Genomic DNA, 17,201 nt, shown 5'->3' with positions numbered 1-17,201 from the left:
ATAACCAAATAAAAATTAAAAAAAAATAAAACCCAAACTAAGGCTCAGTTATGTCTCCTTCATATGGGTTCCTAAGCAGCCCAACCTTACTGGAGAATATCAGACCATTTTCTGACTCATGTTTATAAATCTCAAGTGGATTTTCAATACTGCTTACAATTTTACTGGGTTTCCCTAAGAAGCTCATTTTCTACATTTGAGATACTTTTTTACTGTATTTTAATACTTTTTAGTTTGACTTTAGGCTGCCTTTCTCAATTGTGAGTTGTTAATTTTCTTATATATAATTGAGGAAATAGAAACGTATTTTCTTTTCTTTTTTTTTAAATGACTGGCCCTTCAGGGTTTTTTTTTTTTTTTTAAAGATTTTATTTATCTTCAGAGGGGAAGTGAAAGAGAGAGGGAGAGAAATATCAATGTATGGTTGCCTCTCGTGTGTCCCCTGCCGGGAACTGGCCTGCAACCTAGGCATGTGCCCTGACTGGGAATCGACCCATGATACTCTGGTTCGCAGGCCCGCACTCAATCCACTGAGCTACACCAGCCAGGGCGTAGTTTCTTTTGATTTAATGGATGTTGTAGCTTTCTCCTTTCAAAGGCCAACACTCCTCCTACCTGCATTCTGGTTCCCACTCCCTACTGTCTTCTCTGGAATCTTGATTCACCCCAAGATTTTCACCTGATTTTTCAAGCCAGAAAATGCCCGTAAGTCAGGGTGTCAAACTCATTTTTACCAGGGGCCACATCAGCCTCCAGGTTGCCTTCAAAGAGCCGAATGTAATTTTTGGACTGTATAAATGTAACTACTTAACTCTAGGGCCAAGGAGCTCGGCGCCGTCACCAGGTAGAAACCAGGTGCTTGGCTGGATACAAGGTGGAGGGCCAGATTCGGCCTGCAGGACTTGTGCTTGCCACCTGTGCTGTAAGTCATCTTTGATTCTTCCCTTTCTCCTGCCCATGCCCTCCCCCAGTCTAGTTTAATTAGTGGCTATTTCTGGCTCTATTTCCTGAAGAGGAAGTCAGATTCGTCCGTGCCAGGCCGTCCCCACTTTCACCCCTACCTAAGTCAGCATCTCTGGCTACACCACGACCAGTAAAGTAGCTTCCTTACTGGCCACCTTACTGCTGTTCCTGCTCCGCTTATGAGAGAAAGGTGCAGGTGACCTCGCAGGGCCCCGTGCCCGCACATCTGTAGCCTCTCCCATCGTCCCTACCGGAGTGGTAATTTGTTACACGTGATGAACCTACACTATCAGCCCTCACAATCTGAATGAAGTTCAGCTTCCCTACCACAAACCAGCAAGGCCTGGAATGATTTGATTCCCATTTCTTCAACCTCAGCTTGTTTCCACCAGCCTGTGGCTCACTGGACACCCCGCCTTCTGTCCATACCTGAAATATCCACGCTGTCTCCTGCAGGGGGACAGCCCTCCCGGCACCCTGCTGGCCATGGTGTCTCCACGTAGTTCCGCTTGGGCCGGGTTTGGTCACAGCTGCCCTGAGCTTTAGGAGAATGCCCTGTGATCTTCCTGGAACACAATCGAGGACACTTGGGAGAACCTGCCACAGGCCACTTCACATCGGCCTCCCGATCTTCCAGGGAGGGCCTGTGGCACAGCCTGCCGTCACCTCCTGGGCTCTGGTGAAGATGAGCGTCCCGTCTCGCCATCTTGTTCGGGCGCAGCTGCAGGCTGTAAACGGAACTGCACGTGGAATCAGCAACAGTGATTCCTCGTGCAGCTCAGCAGCAGCGCTGCAGCCCTTGGCTTCTCTCAACCTGTCAGCTGGTCCTTTTTCTTTTTGTGTCTTTCCTTAGGGCAAGACTCATGGAGAATGGGCACCTTCGTTTGTCTTTCTTTCGCTGTCTCTGAGTAATGAGCTGCGACCCTACCATGGGCTCATGGTGCCTTTACTGGCCAAGTCTTGCCTGATGTTTCCCAGCCAGGACTTCAGCACTTGCTGTTTTCTCTGCTGGCATTGACAGTTCCCTGAGTTAAACTCTCTGCCCACACCCTTGCTGCCCATGTTCCCTCTGTCACACTCTCTGTTTTAAGAGTATTAGCAGAGCACACAGCAACAATGGTCTGTGATGGAGGGGTGTTGGTTGTAGTTTGGGAGATGGGAGAAGACTCAGTTCAGATATCCGGTTTGGACAGAGAACGAGCTCATACAATCTGCAGTCTCATCAAGTGTCCAGAGGCCCCCTGGGCCAGGCACTCTCTGTCACTGATTCTAGCCTACAGGTTGGGGTTTGGGGGAGAGACGCTTTCCTCCCTAATCACTGAACCTCTTAGATTAGAAATAGACTCCAAAATTTTTCTCTTAGCATTTATCTGTGAAATGATCTGAACCCACTCTTTCATTATAGCTGAGTAGAAAAATGCTGTTGTGTTCCTTTGGATAGCCAAGCTGTATTCGTGAGAAAGTCCTTTCTCTATACTACAGTGTTAAAGTTATTATAAACAGGGTTGGGAAGTCTCTACAGATTATTTCTGTTGGTTTTCTCTTGTTAATGTATCTGTTGATTTCTTCCTACAATGTCATGGGTTAGTCAATGTGTGTTGACCTCAAAATGATTGTAAGTAGGTTCACACCCTGCCCAAAAACCCAGACTTCTGGGAAACCTGAAGAACCAAGCCTGTTCGAATGCCGCAGAGACAACTCGGCAGAAATCCTGTAAGTTTATCAAAAATTATAGAAAACACAACAAAGGTATGAGTCACTTGTTTAATATACAAAGTCTGTCACAGATAATTATTTTTTTTTCCTTAATTTGCCTTAGTACACATTATTCACAAAACAGTAAATTGTTAATGCAAGAGAATCAGGTAAAACCAAAAAAGTACAAATGCTCAATCTCAAAAATTGCACACAGCTAAAACAATTTTTTTCTTGTTTGTTTTAATGCAAGATCCGATTTCAAAATGGGCTTTCTTCAGATGTGAGGCAACCCTGCAGCCCAAAAAACAACAGGACACCCTTTCAACTGCATTGATGTGTAAAATAGCACCTTTGGGCTGACTTAAGAAAAAAGGTTTTCATCTTTCTTAATTAAAGTGTAAGTCCTACACAGTTATTATATAACAACTACAATAATGATAATCGTAAGTTTTAAGAGCTCCACTTTGTCCAAAGTATCCACTGGCAAGGCAAGGACAGGTAAACTATGTCAGGCCGATGGAATAATCTTCCCTGTCTCAACCCCAAGACAGGTATAATAATGATGTCATTGTTCCCTAATGAGCAAATTTTCCAACCCAAGAGTAGCTGTTTGAGGGGCACCCAAGGACCTTTTGCAAAACAAATGAACAAGGAGGCCATCTCTCTGGAACCATAACCACATGTAACAGCAGCTCAGTGAGATTTAATCTCGGGACACTCTGCAGGACTCTGGGTACATTGCCAGTCTTCATTCAGTGTCTGCATTGCCATATCACAGGCCGATGGGATCACTTTGTTTTGTTTTTCATTTTGGTTTTGTTTGTGTTTGTACTTAAGCTTCATGGCCTTTTGGGCTTCACTTATAAAAAAAGATACTTGAATTTTAATCCTTTGCAATTTAAACTTTGATCCTAGACAATAAAAGTGACAGTTCTTTAAAAAATTAACAGCATAAATGTTTGTGATGTATGGTATTGATAATACTATAGATTCATCATTATAAAAAGCCAAAGTTTTTAACGGAACTGTAAGCCCATTCTTCAATTTCAGTCCTTTGTCTCCATTCCATTTTATTTTTTTATCGGCAGGGAAACATGCTTGAAAAAACCATCATTCTGGAGAGCAGATTTTCTCTTTGAAGGGCATAGCCAGTCCACAAAAGCCAAATCTTTCCACAGAAAGGACTAATGTACCATTGCCACACAGAACATAAGAAGAAAATAATCAACATTATGTTTTAAGTGCACATAATTATTTAGATGGAACCATAAACAGCCATTGCAGAAAAACTTTTTAAGAGATTTACATTCAGGAGTTCACGGTTCAAAAAGGTCAGAAGAATAGCAGAATAAAATGTACTGTATTTTCTGGGATCCACACCATTTAAGACGCACCTAGGTTTTAGAGGAGGAAAATAGGAGAAAATTTTTTGAAGCAAAAAATGTAGTAAAAAAGTGCATCTTCTAGTCTAAAAAATATGGTAGATTTTGACCTGCTAGAGAACTATATTATTTTGTCATTAAAAAAACCTGTACAAGTTAATTTTGAGAATTTAGGTGTGGTTTTAAAACACCCTGTCATCTTTGAACTTTCATACCATACTGTTTATTTTGACTTTTCATTTTAGAAATGTTTTCTTAGTGTTAAGGGTAGCCCTTCATACATGTGCCCTTATCTGAGCCAATCCGCTTCCCACTGTGAAATGAGCTATGAACCCACCTATCTTGCTTAGGTTTGCACAGCATTTAGATGGTATTTTTGGTGGTGATAATCCTTTTCCTTCCAGAGCAAACAAGAGAAATAATTTTGTTGTTGGCTGGTGACTAGATTTCCCCCTGGAATATTTGTAAAGAGCATATTGCCATTGTTGAACCACAGGAAAAATGGATTCGTAAAAAGCTTAGAAAAATCAACACCTATACTAAATCAAGGTTAATCCCTTGGGTGATGGGCCCCAGAGTTTAGTTTGTTTAAGTTTCATAATTTTAATTACACCCCTTATGTCCAAATAAGGACAGAAATTTTGGTCCAGTTTATCTACCTCAACTTCCTTATCCCTGTGCATTTATTCAACATCCCTACAAGAGGTTTTAAGAAAGATGAGTCATAAATCTTTTGTTCCCTGACCAAAAACATTTTTCTCATGTACAGACATGAGTACACACATGCTGCACACACAGAGTGGACATTATTTCCCTTTTCTTCATTTCTGGGAATCAGGACTATTTGGACTCAGGGTGGGCACTGATGTCCATGTCATCTTTCTCCCTGCAAGGTTCTCTTTCCCCCTCTCCCACGGTGTCTGTGAAGAACAAGCCCAGGGATAATCAAAGTGCGTTGCTGCAGTACCCGGACCTGTGCATGGCCACATCTAGGCTTTGGTCCTCACGGCCATCAAGGCTGCCTTCTCACAATAATAAATATGACAGCTAACAAAAATAAGTCACCTTTTAAAAATGTAGAACATCTCTTGGACGGGTCACTATATCTACAATCGTTAATCTAGCTCAATTCAGTATCATTCACGCTTCAGTTTTACATGAATATGCAAAGAACACCATAATCAACTTAACTGTCAAACCTAAACAACTCAGTGTATTACGTATCACAGAATCTGTTGAATGTTTCTGCTTCCCAGCTGAGCAAGGGAAATGCTGTCAACTTTTACAAATAGAGTTTAAATGCTAAACCGCTCATCTGTCAAGTGGACACCTTATGTGGATTTGTTTTTTAAAAGCCTTACACATTTGACAAGAGCAAAACAGGTAACCTTTCTGTTCCCTATGCTAAGCATTTCTTGGTGGCAAACACGTTACTTTCAGAACATTGCCGCAGGCAGATTGCTTTATTTTTCTCTACTTTTGTTTTGTTCACTCTTTAACAACTTCACCTAACTTCAACCAGCCTGTTGAATTTGATTGAGTGCTTTGTAAAATGATAGCATTTGTGAGACTTTGAGTAAAACAATGAATTAAGCGGCTGTTTTGAAATATTCAACTGTATAACGAATCACAAGCCCTGTCTTTAGTGCGGGGCTGTACCAGGCCATGTACTCAATTCACAGTGAGACCTGCTGTAAGGATTAAACGATGAAGATCAGATTTTGAAGACCTGGTTCATAAGAAAAGATGTAAACTGTCTCAATAATTTTTGATATTGATGACATGTTGAAATAATTTGGATATATAGTGTTAAATAAAATACATTCTTAAAATTAATTTTACCTTTTTATTTTAAAATTTTCTAAAGGAGCCATTAAGAAATTTAAATTTTACATATTTGCCCTGCGTTTGTAGCTTACGATATAGTTCTGAGAGACAACACTGTTTCACAGGGTCCAGATAAAATATGAGACCTGATAGTTGATTTCAACTTCCATTAATTAATGGAGCCAAATAGAAATCTCTGAAAATCTTTTGTTCATGATTTAAGTATAATGCCAAGTATTAGTATCCTCAAATGGGTACTGCATCTTTTTAAAAATCATGCATCTCTCGAAACAACCAGACTGCACTGTTGCCATCAAAATCTATCACCTGTCAGAGTGTGACTATCACATGCTGCATCCCCCAGCTGTGCTTCTGAGGGGTCTTGGGGAAATGTGCACAATTTCAAGCTTAAAGCCGACCACGGTTGTTACTTCCAGATGAGACAGTTAACATCAGGAAGCCTTAGAAGACATACCCATTGCAATTCCAGTCTGTACTCGGAGCCTTTCCCCTGCTGCCGGGAAGGCTCCAGTGTCCCAGCAATCTGACCACGAACGTTGCCGAAGAGTGTGCCTTGCTCTGGCGGTTTTTTATTGTTTTAGAAATTCCTCTTCAACCAACTTTTCACATTCACATACCACACGTTAGACTCTGCTTCACGGGATCCTGGTCACCTGGTGTCTTTTCCTCCTTTTTGAGCGAAGTTAGGGACACTGAGTCAGTAGAAGAGGGAGAAGTAAGGAGACCGAGTAATTCAGGATCATTGCTGTCATTTGTAGTGGCTAAGAGCTGGAACGATACTCTTCCGAGAAGGGACTCGCCCCGTGCCCCGGGCTCCCTCACACGGGGATGACTTCGGGGGGGCTGCTTTCTGCCGAAGGCAGTGAGTTCGGACCCGTCTGTAACACAGGCACGACCACGGCATCCTTGAGGTCCATGTTGACGGCGCACGAGCAGCTCTTCTCCGGTTTTTTGGCAGTGTCCGGGCAATTCTGCACAAAGATCACTCGGTTGTAGGCCTTCAGCCTGCGCCACAGCTGGATGTAGGCTTTGCACTGAACGTACATGAAGACCAGCCCTCCCGTGAAACCGATGGCCACCACAACCAGTTTTGTCCAAAATGGCCATTCGAGGACGCCTTTGAATCAAAGAAAGAGGAGAAGGTTATCACCCCATTGTTACCTACAGATCTGGTGAATTCGTTCTCTGTAACTCCTTCAAAAGACCATGCCAGCCTGCTAAAGTTTGCAGGTAAGGAATCTGCTGCTCTATAAATGAAACAGGGCTGTCCAACCTTGTGGCATCTCTGCAGGACACTGCAAGAAGAGTTGTCTTGGGCCACACATTAAATACACTGAGACACACAATCACAGAGCAATCTCATCATGTTTTAAGTCAATTTATGACTTTGTGTTGGGCCTCGTGCAGCCTTCAGGCTGCAGACTAGACACCCCGATTGTAAAATTTTGTGACTAAGAATTATAACCTGAATTGCCTAATTGCTTCCTAAAGGTTCTGAAGGTTTTGTTAACATTGTATATGAAGGAAGTCTCTTACCTATCGCTATAGTGATATCTCCTATTTCTCTGCCTGGTATCAAGTACCTACTACAATTATCAGATATGACATAGATTTTTTACACTTACTTTGACATTCCTTGTAGTTAAATCTTTAAGGAAGGATAGTGAACATATGGAGTGAAGGAATCAGAATTTAAAATCCTTTTCACAAGGTAAAGTAATAAGTGGATGCGTGAGATCATCTTTATAAGTGCCCCCCCATCATTCCCTTTAAAAAAAACGAGAAAGAAAGAAGCTACCCCATCTCACCAGAGAGAGTGGGTTCCTGGGTACAGACATGCATAAGATTCAGGGTTACAGTCATTTTAGTCAGAATGTAGTCAAATTTTATATTTTGTTACTGAAGCCACCACTTTTTCCCCCAATATAGCCAAAATAATATCGTCTAAACATATTATCAATGTAAAAATTAGTACTATGTTTATTATACAGCAAAAGACAACTGATACATCCTTTAAAAAATGGAGCTAATCTAGTATTTACCTTGTAGGGTTTTTAGCATGGATTACGTGATTAATAGTTCTTGGCATATAATGCCATAAGAATGTAAATTGTTACTGTCATTGCCATCTGAGTGATTTACCATATTTTGCCTTGTATAATGTGCTTCCGTGTATAATATGCAACCATGCTTTTGGTCCAAACTGTCAGGAAAAAATATCTTTCATTTAAATTTTAAATGTAATTATTTTTTTATTTATATTTAGAAACAAAACTGATTATCATATTTCAGGGTATTATTTTGCATACAGATATCATTATTGCTTTCTAGAGTTACACTTTTAACATATAAGCATAAATAAAAGAATCTAAAACATTTATATAGCTATAGAATTAGTACTACCCATGTATAATGTGCATCTTTATTTTACCCTCAAAAATGTGGGCAAACATGTGCGTTATACACAGCAAAATACGGTAAATGTCTCAGATCTTTGCCTCAACGGGTAGTAAAATTAAGAGTAAAGCTTTCAGCGGTGCCTAAACTAAGACGCTTCTAACTTCATTGGGCTTCAACCCCTGGCTCTCCTTCCTGGACGTGAGGCAATGAGAACCAGGGATCCTGACGTCCGGTTTGCAGCCGGCCCAGCCACTGGCATTTGTAAGCACTACTCCTCCTCACCCTGGGCCCCTGGGCATTCCTTGCGATTCTAATTCCCTTCATGGGAAAAGCACAGAACTCTCCCTGGAAGTGAACTACAATAAAAGGTCCTGAAATGCCTGAAAAGGGTCAGTGGCTGCTCTGTGTGAAGAGTTTGGAAACACTGATGCCAAACTTTGAGGCCACAGTGACAATGGCTTGTAAGCTGGCATCTGCCCACTGGCCCCTTCAGGCTCATCTCCTTTCCAGCAATATTGTTTCTATGAAAATATATTTCATTGGAAATAGAACGGGGTCCCCACCCCTCTCCACTGGAGGCACGCATGGTGCGAAGTCACCTGTAACGTCTTGCTTCTCTGTTTATTCTTTTAAGTTCAGCCAGGTGAGCCACAAACTCCAATGTGGGTGTTTATAATATAGCTGCAGATAAGGCAAATTACTGATTTCCTCATCTTTAAAACCATGGTCTCTAAGGTCTCTTCCAGCTTGTGAATTTGAATTCTCTGCACATTCTGCATATGTTATGTAGAAGGCCATGTGACTAGGCAGGGACAGTGTATGTTTTGAAAAAGTAAATGCTAACTTGGGATCTTTTGGGGTGGGTGCTTAGGTTATGGAGAGTTATAAAATATGTTTCTATAATGGTGTGTAGGACTGGAAGAATCGAGGGGTCGTTTTCTCCTTTGCTTTATCCTGGTTGCTTTTTTGTAGTTGGTATATTATTGAAAAGAAAGAAAGGAAGAAGAAAGTTTCACATATTTGTAACTTTTTTCTTATTTTAATGGTAATATTCACTGTGAGTAAATAGGTATGCTACGCGTGTACTATTGTATAAACACAACGGTTTAATTTATCTGATGCAAGGTCAAGTTCATGGTATCTTTGAAAGATGAATCATAAAAAGAAATTTTGGAGAGCATTCAGTCCAACTTAGTTTTGACAAATAAATGAGGACATTGAGCTTGAGAGTGATAATTATTTTGTTCACAGTAACTAGCCAGTCAGTGATCGAGGCCGAATGAGGGCCTTGGCCTCTGAAAACCAGCCCAATTCAGTGTTGACCATACAGTGTTTGGACTGTGAACAATAACAGCCCATGTAATTAATTTTAAAAGAAAGAGTTTAAACAATAATGCTGAAAAGGAAGATACTGTATGGATTACTGGGAAGTGATTTTTAACATATACTCTAAACAGATGGTTAGAGGCATAGTTCTTATCTGCGCAACTCAGCCACAGCCAGCCAAAGTTTTGGAGCCTCAGCTAATGCCAAGTGCTTTCTGGGTAATGAGTCATGGTCCCTACCCTGGAGACACATAGAGGTGTACAAGAGAATCAGTCATGGGGGGAAAAATCACTTGGTTATGCTGGTCTTTTATGGTGTATACATTTAAGTAATTCTGAGGCACCATTAAAATCTATACCTACAGTTTTTTAATAGATAGTATAAAACTGTTATTTTTTTCTTGGTCTGTGTTTTTGTGTTTTATTTTCAACTCACAAATAGTATACGCGAGCATTCTTCTAGAACACGCAAAGACAAGGCACAAGAGCGGTTTTTCTCCCAGATTGGAGTTGACAACATGGGTCGTTCAGGATGTTAAAGTTTCGAGTACCATGTTTCTTTTTTCTTTTTCTTTCTTTCTTTCCCCCCACCTTTCACGGGGGACAAGAAAAAGAGTGAAGTGAGAGCTGTCTGGGGCATCATGCGCATTTCATCTGAAAGAACAACCATTTAAAAACACGAAGGGATTTTTTTTCTTCGGGACTGTTATAGTAGTTCAGAAAATCGCTGTTTTATAGTGAACCTCAGTTCTGGTGGAAGAAGGACAACTTGTTCCTATTCAAATACTTTTGAAGGTTTTTGAGATGGATTGAAAATATGGTGACTTGGTACAGTTTCCCCCCCCCCCCCGCAACTTTGCAGGTACTTTCAGGGTCCGCCCCTGGAGTCCCAGTGCCAGAGGGAGATGAAAATAATGACAGCTCACACAGGCGCCCACCTGCCCGTGCTCTGGGAAGCCAGGTTTTAAACACAATTTAGACATAAGCACACATGATACCATTTACAAAAATCACCGTGGTTTCCATTTGAAATTGGCTGAGCTGGGATAGTCCCCCTGGCCAGTGGCTCTGTAGGAATAGCCACGGGCACTACTTCTTCATAAATATCTTGCTTTTTAATTCAAAAGCTCTGAACATCAAAGAAAAAAGCTATCTAATTTTCGCTTGCTTTTAAGAAACTGAAAATAATTTTTCAAAAGTCTATGGCAGAAAGCTGACTCTTGCCCATCTGTATATATTTATGGAAAGTGACCTTTGATTATCACTCAAGCTTCTCTCTCGGGAAATCTAAGGAATCTGACTGACAGTCCACAAAGGGACTGTCTTCTGAAATTCTGCATCTACCCAGAACCGAGAGAGAAAAATATGTGGAAGGAAGATTAACAATGGGAAAGCTTCAGTAGGAGGCATTCACACTTAAACGTTGCTTCTGCGGCATTGACTGGGTCACGGGGACCCAGATGCGCGCTCAGCACCAGAGGTGCCCTGGAGGGAGACTGGCTGCCCCACCTGCTCTGAGCTCAGAGGCTGTGGGTGAGGGGCAGACAGTTAAATGAGCCTTTACAATAATGTGTCCTGATGGGGCTGAGCTTCTCAGGCTGGATGCACAAGAGAATCACTCAAGGGTAATAAAATCTAAACCTCTGGGGATAAAACTGAGGCTCTGTAGTGGCCTAGAAGCTTCCCAGGTGATTCAAATTAGGCATTCCAGGTGGAGTTAGGGGCGGGAGAGGAGGGTTAAGTGCACGTTGCTATAGGAACACCTGGTTCTCCACACGTGGAGGGCATCACAATCGCTTAGCTTCTCAAGCACAAATAGCTGGACTCCACTCTCAGAATTTCTGATTCTGATCTGGGGTGGAGAGAGGCCCAAATCTGCATTTCTCCAACGAGTGCCCAGGAGATGCTGATGGTCTTTGTCCAGGAAACACATTTTGAGAATCACTGTGCTAGTAACAATGACTCTAGTGTGGGCAGCTTAACTAGGTGTCCCTGAGGGAGTGAACTGCAGAGGCAGTGGGCAGGGGGCTGGTTAGTGTGAGGTGAGTGGTGTATTTGAGTGGATGGTGGTGGACAGGAGAAGCTGGGAGGAGGGGTCTCATGCGGAGAGCAAAGCTGAGCAAGGGTCTCCATGTAGATTTGGGGAGCTGATGGATATTTGGCCTAATTGTCTACAGCTAGTTCATGGTGGGGCAGAGAGTCCCATTAAAGACTTTGGGGCATATGAGTGTTTTAATAATGGCTATTTAGGGGAAGGATGTTTATATTTTGTAAGCTTGCTGGGAGCACCTTATTGAGCAGGGGTTGAAAGTGGGAAAAACTAGAATCTACTTAAGAAGCTATTGCAGTTTTGAAGTAAGAAGTATGATAGTTTGCATGTGGATGGCGGCTGTGGGGGAGGAGAGAAGTGGACAGATTCCAGAGGCACATGGGGCAGAACACATAGGACTTGGACCGAAGGTGAAAGTGATGGAGGGGGAACAGATGAGGCATGAAAACCGGACCGGGTTCGGTCGCTGCATGTTAGCAGAGCCTTCCCCACAGGCGTCGGAGTGGGAAGTGGTAGGAGATGGTGAGTCTGGACACACTGAGCGCGGTGCCTGGAAGGCCTTTAAGCAGAGACAGACATTCAGGAGCCAGGTAGATGCATGACCGGAGTTCAGCAGGAGCTGGGGATAAATTTGGAGGATTATCATCAACAGAGACACAACAGCTGAAGACATAAGGACCTCCACAGGACCAGAGAGTAAGCAGGCAGAGTCAGACAAATGGAAGGAAACAGCGGGACATGGGTTCCTTGGGTTCTGGATTGAGACTGTCAAGTTCATCAATCACCATCCACTCCGCTCCCATGTCTCAAGTGACATTGGGTAGATGAATGTACGAGGAGGGTTCTGACCTGTGTGTGGACGAAATGACATGAAATTGCTTCTTTTGTCTGGGAGAGGTTTTCCCTCTCAGGGGGCGGAAGGAAGGCAGAAGGATCCCTGCAGACTAGGGCAGCTGCTCCGAGTCAGGGTGACCCAGGGAGAGGCCAGGCTGCCCGGGGGGAAGTTTACAAGTACTCTGAAACACTGAGCTCCAACCTAGACATCTACACATTCCAAGTCCCTGGCTATCGTGCCTGCCCTGGGTTGCTAGGAAAGCACTGGCGTGGTGAGGCCGCACGTTGGCTATAGGAAGGTGGGATGGCGGCAGAATGCCTCTGCTTTTCCGTACATGGGCAACACATGTACGGAAACGCATGTGTTTCTGGCACATTCTCTGTGACCTGGCCTGGGCCAGTACCTGCAAATACAGGGGACGCGGATTTAAAAAAAGAATTCCTACCTCCTTGGAAATTATTTAATACAGCATCTCAGGAACAATGCCTAATGTAGTTGCAAACAATATAGTTTGATATAAGTTGTATGAAAAATGAGTTAAGGTTGAGTCAAAAACAAAAACAAAACTTCACCCTACCTGTCTGTGTTTCTAGCTACAGTGCTTTCATTTTTTTTCAGAAGACATTCTTTTACAGTGAGACCTGTAACTCCATCACCACTCCTCCCTGGGACGTCCCTCTGCACCAAAACTATTTAAATCACCTCCCAGTGCCTCAGGCAAGTCCTCACTGTCCCTATTACAGGTCCTCTCCCCTTCTGCTTCTGGAACGCCCCAGAGAACAACGGAGGCTGCGCACTGCTGCCACCATGAGGGCAAGTGTGAGAATGCAACATCCTCTCCTGTTTCTATAAATCACAGGAAACAAGTCACAAAGCTTTCCCTTTTATTTTTTTCCTTTTCTTTTCCTCACTTTCCATCTTTAATTAATTTTTCTCTGTTTTTGAGGAAGGTGCATAAACATTTTCATAATACTGTGAAATTACCTGTGTTATTACCTGGACAGTTTCTCCTATCACAGTTACCAGGGGTTTAACATTACTTCCTCCTTCCCTCCCACACCAGCCCTGCCCACCGCGTGGACGGCGGGGGCCAGGGGAATAGTTCTCACTATTTTACGAGCTATGATTGCGGATATATGCCAAAGCTGTAGAGCCTGGTGAGAAAGAGAGCTGCCTACTTTTAGAAGTGAAATAATCTATTTTAAACGACCTATCTACTTTATATGTTAGAATATGCCTTAATGATTTTTAAACATCCTTCTTTTCAGACTTCACAATCAAACCTGGTATGTTTAAAATTTCAAACCATAGTGTTAAGCCACTCTATCACACTACAGAGTATTAATTAACAAGCTATAACATTCTCTACTAGAGCTTCATCTCATGCATGTTTTAAAAGAAGCAACGATTAGGGTGAATTAAATAAAAATCTCCCATTTTTACAACCGTTTGCCTCTGCATAACAGGAAGAACCCGATCCTTACTCTGCTCCAGAAAAGTCAGGAGTGGCGGATGACATATGAGTATTTCTCCCTACTAAGGTCTACATGGACTTGATCATGAACCTCAGATCTCAGCTCAGGACTCCACATATCAAATGCTTTATAGTCAGAGTATTAATTAGTGGCATAATGGGAGAAGACTCAGTTTGCAGTACTGGTTTTTGCTAGTGTTTCATTCATGAAGGTAAACTGGGGAAATGGTTTTCCTACCCCGGTCTGGGTATCTTCAAAGATTCCAAGAGAGGACAAAAGAAGAGACAGGCATGCTCTTACCATTATCATTGCCTTGCTTGATTTCCTCTGCGGTCCGATCTATTAGCACATACAGAGACCAGACCACACAGGTGATGGCGACGACGTGGAACGTGACAGAGCAGAATATTTTCCTCCTTTCGCTCGTGGTCATCTGCAGTTTCTCCCACTGCAATCAGAAACAAATCACACGAAACTGCATTTCCAGCTCGGAGATTTGACCCCCCATATCCATCAGAAAGGGAGGGAAAATATTAAATATATGCACACCAGAGGACACTATAATATTGAAATAACTTTTCATGTTTAGAAAGACTTGAAATCATAACCTGTGGCATTAAAGACAATGTGAATAAATATTAAAATAAAAACGATGTTTTCCTAGTCTCCACATGAATTACCGGTAAATCATCATTCCTGCTTGCTAGCCTATGGTTTCCTTGTCTGTAACATAAATGGGATAGGTGATATATTGTACAAGTTTTAGAAAACACTGCCTTTCGGGTTTCTGCATATCACTTCTTTGTGCTGCTAGGTTATAAGCAGTAATGCATAATTTCTTCTTGGATGAATGCATAGCCTGATTACAGTGCTGCATCTTTCAATGTATAAATCTAATAAAGTATTTAAATGGCTGGATACTATCTATGAGAGAATGCCAATGTGGGTTCACAACTCTCCCTCCAGGAAACACTCCTTTTATTGTCCAGGCAACGTGATTTCAAGAACCTGTGATTCTTTGCATTCTTTACTTACTATGCTCTGGTTAAAGCAAAATTTTTAGAACTTCGAAGACCCCACCCCACTCCCATATAAAATTCCATGAACAACTCAGTCGAAAACAAGAGGGCCTAAATCATATTCCATGAAGTCCTGGGTCTCTGACATTGGCAGAGTCCTTCAATTTCTCTGGGACCATTTGCTTCATTAAAAGATGCAAATTGTGGCCGAGGCTGCAGCAGAGAGCTTCAGAAGAGGTTATCATCCTTTTCTTCCTTTATTAACAGACTGGGGATTCTTTGAGGGTTGGCATCGTGCCCTGCAGAAAGCGGCTTCCCAGCCTCCCTTGGCAGAGGAGGACATTGGCCGTCTTCCAACAATGAGATATGAGTGGTTATCTACTTGAATCTCAAGATTCTGCCATCCTGACCAGGAATTGTCCCTCTCTCCTTCCCCCCATTTTCTTTTCTTTGCTACCTGGACCTTATAATTGACAGTAAGAGTCCCAACAGTCATCTTGCCACCTCCAAGAAAAGTCTTGAAAATTGGGGAGACCTGAGCCTTGTCAGCAGCAGCACCTTCGGATGCCACTTACATGCAAGGAAAGTGATGCCCTGCCTGTCCGATGAAGCCACATTTCTCAGGACTCTGCCACTCGCCATCAAATGCAAGTCCTGGTCAGTGACTCAAATAGAGTCCTCCCAGCCTCCCTTCCAGTTTGATGACTAAGATTCTGTGATTTCATTTGGGAGAGAACACAATATGTCAGGCCTGATTATGATGCTCCAGAAAGCTTAAACATTTTAGAGAAATGAATGTTTTATTGACAAAGACTATCTGTTTCTCTACTTTTACTGGCCAATCATTACACAGTTTTCTTTATAAAGATTTACTAGATCCAATTAAAATTATATTTCAGCTTGTACTTTCTTTTTCATCAAACTATATTTTACATGGTATTTTAAGTAAATAATGGAGAACTCTTAGTGATGTCACCGGGGAAACCATATGCTTCAATCTGGAATCTGCTTTTAGTTAACTGATATTAAATTGAGAAAATTTAAATTTATATATATTAGCTTTTATCAAAATTTCACAAATCTGTGAAAGTCTGATTTTAAAAATTTTATTTTGTTATTGATTTATTATAACATCAATTTGACTAATCTGTATAATTATAGAATATTATCATTTGGTTATAGCATTTTGTGATTTAATAACTATTTCTTGAACTACCTCAGTATTCAATATGACCAAATAAAAAGTGTGGAATGGTACAAAAAGAGCAGTTTTACATGTTCCAATTTTCTAAATGTCTCAAGTGGGTGAGAATACCTTCAGTAACAAAGTATTCATATCAACTCAACCCTCAATTGTAAAACTGGCTTTAGAAAAAAAAACACGCTAAAATGAGGTCTCTTAAATTTGAGGAGCATTTTGATGCAGTGGCTGAAACACATTCTTCCAAATTAATGAGCCTCAAATAGAAAAGTATCGGGGGGCTGACAAGGATGGATCGCATCATGTAAAGACTCCTGGTTCCAGACAATAGAAATTCTGAAGTTGTCATTTCTTAATCTAAGCAGTATTTTAAAAAGAAATGAAGCGTGAAGGGACCATCCAACATTCCTACTTTATAAATCCTTCCAGGGACTCTTCGGCTATTCAACTGAACAGAACACCCGCAAACGTGATGCCACAGCGCCCCCTGCCGCACAATCATATTACTGTATACAATCGTCAGCACAAAGCATCGCCAGAAATCAATGTATTTTAATATAATGTTCATTCATACCCTTGCATTTTCAGGTTTATGTACAAAATATGAACAAATTTTACAGGCCTCCACATAGGGAGCAGATCGAGAAATATTATTTTAACAAAGCTGTCATGAAGGGGCCTTAGTTTAGTATTTGGGATGCTGATACACAATACCAGTTAACAAAAGATTTTGGGATAGCAAAGTGATAATATGCACACAGGCATTTGCGCTCCCCTGCCGAGTTTTATAAAATATTGTGCGCTAATATTTACTGTTGTGGCCCCTCTAGAGGGGAGAGGAGCGCCTCTTGGGTGCGGGGCAGCAACACCTTCAGCATCACCTGGCACCTGTTAGAGATGCTCACTTTCGCGCTGCACTTTGAAATGGAGCTCCGGTGGCTGTGCCCTGCAGTGGATGAAGCGCAGCTGTCTGCCCGACGCAGCGAGGTCATGGTCGCGTTGGCC

General features: G+C 42.0%; 1 protein-coding gene across 5 annotated transcripts in view; it reads right to left on the bottom strand.

Moving 5' to 3' along the window:
- Positions 1-4,191: 4,191 nt before the first annotated feature.
- MARCHF1 (membrane associated ring-CH-type finger 1) overlaps positions 4,192-17,201 on the bottom strand; it is a 402,183-nt gene continuing 389,173 nt past the window's right edge. For all 5 annotated transcript variants that reach the window (XM_053658330.1, XM_053658331.1, XM_053658329.1 and 2 more), the window contains 2 exons: positions 14,277-14,424; positions 4,192-7,008 (listed from right to left, as the gene is read on the bottom strand). In XM_053658330.1, the coding sequence (XP_053514305.1) occupies positions 6,710-7,008; positions 14,277-14,424 (447 nt within the window). In that variant the 3' untranslated portion in view covers positions 4,192-6,709. The remainder of the gene's footprint in view (positions 7,009-14,276; positions 14,425-17,201) is intronic.

The sequence above is a fragment of the Artibeus jamaicensis genome, unplaced genomic scaffold (assembly GCF_021234435.1).
Source record: "Artibeus jamaicensis isolate MK-2021 breed Jamaican fruit bat unplaced genomic scaffold, CSHL_Jam_final scaffold_537, whole genome shotgun sequence".
Lineage (NCBI taxonomy): Eukaryota > Metazoa > Chordata > Mammalia > Chiroptera > Phyllostomidae > Artibeus > Artibeus jamaicensis.
The sequence above is the reverse complement of the archived record's forward strand: the minus strand, read 5'-3'. Positions and strand labels throughout refer to the sequence as shown.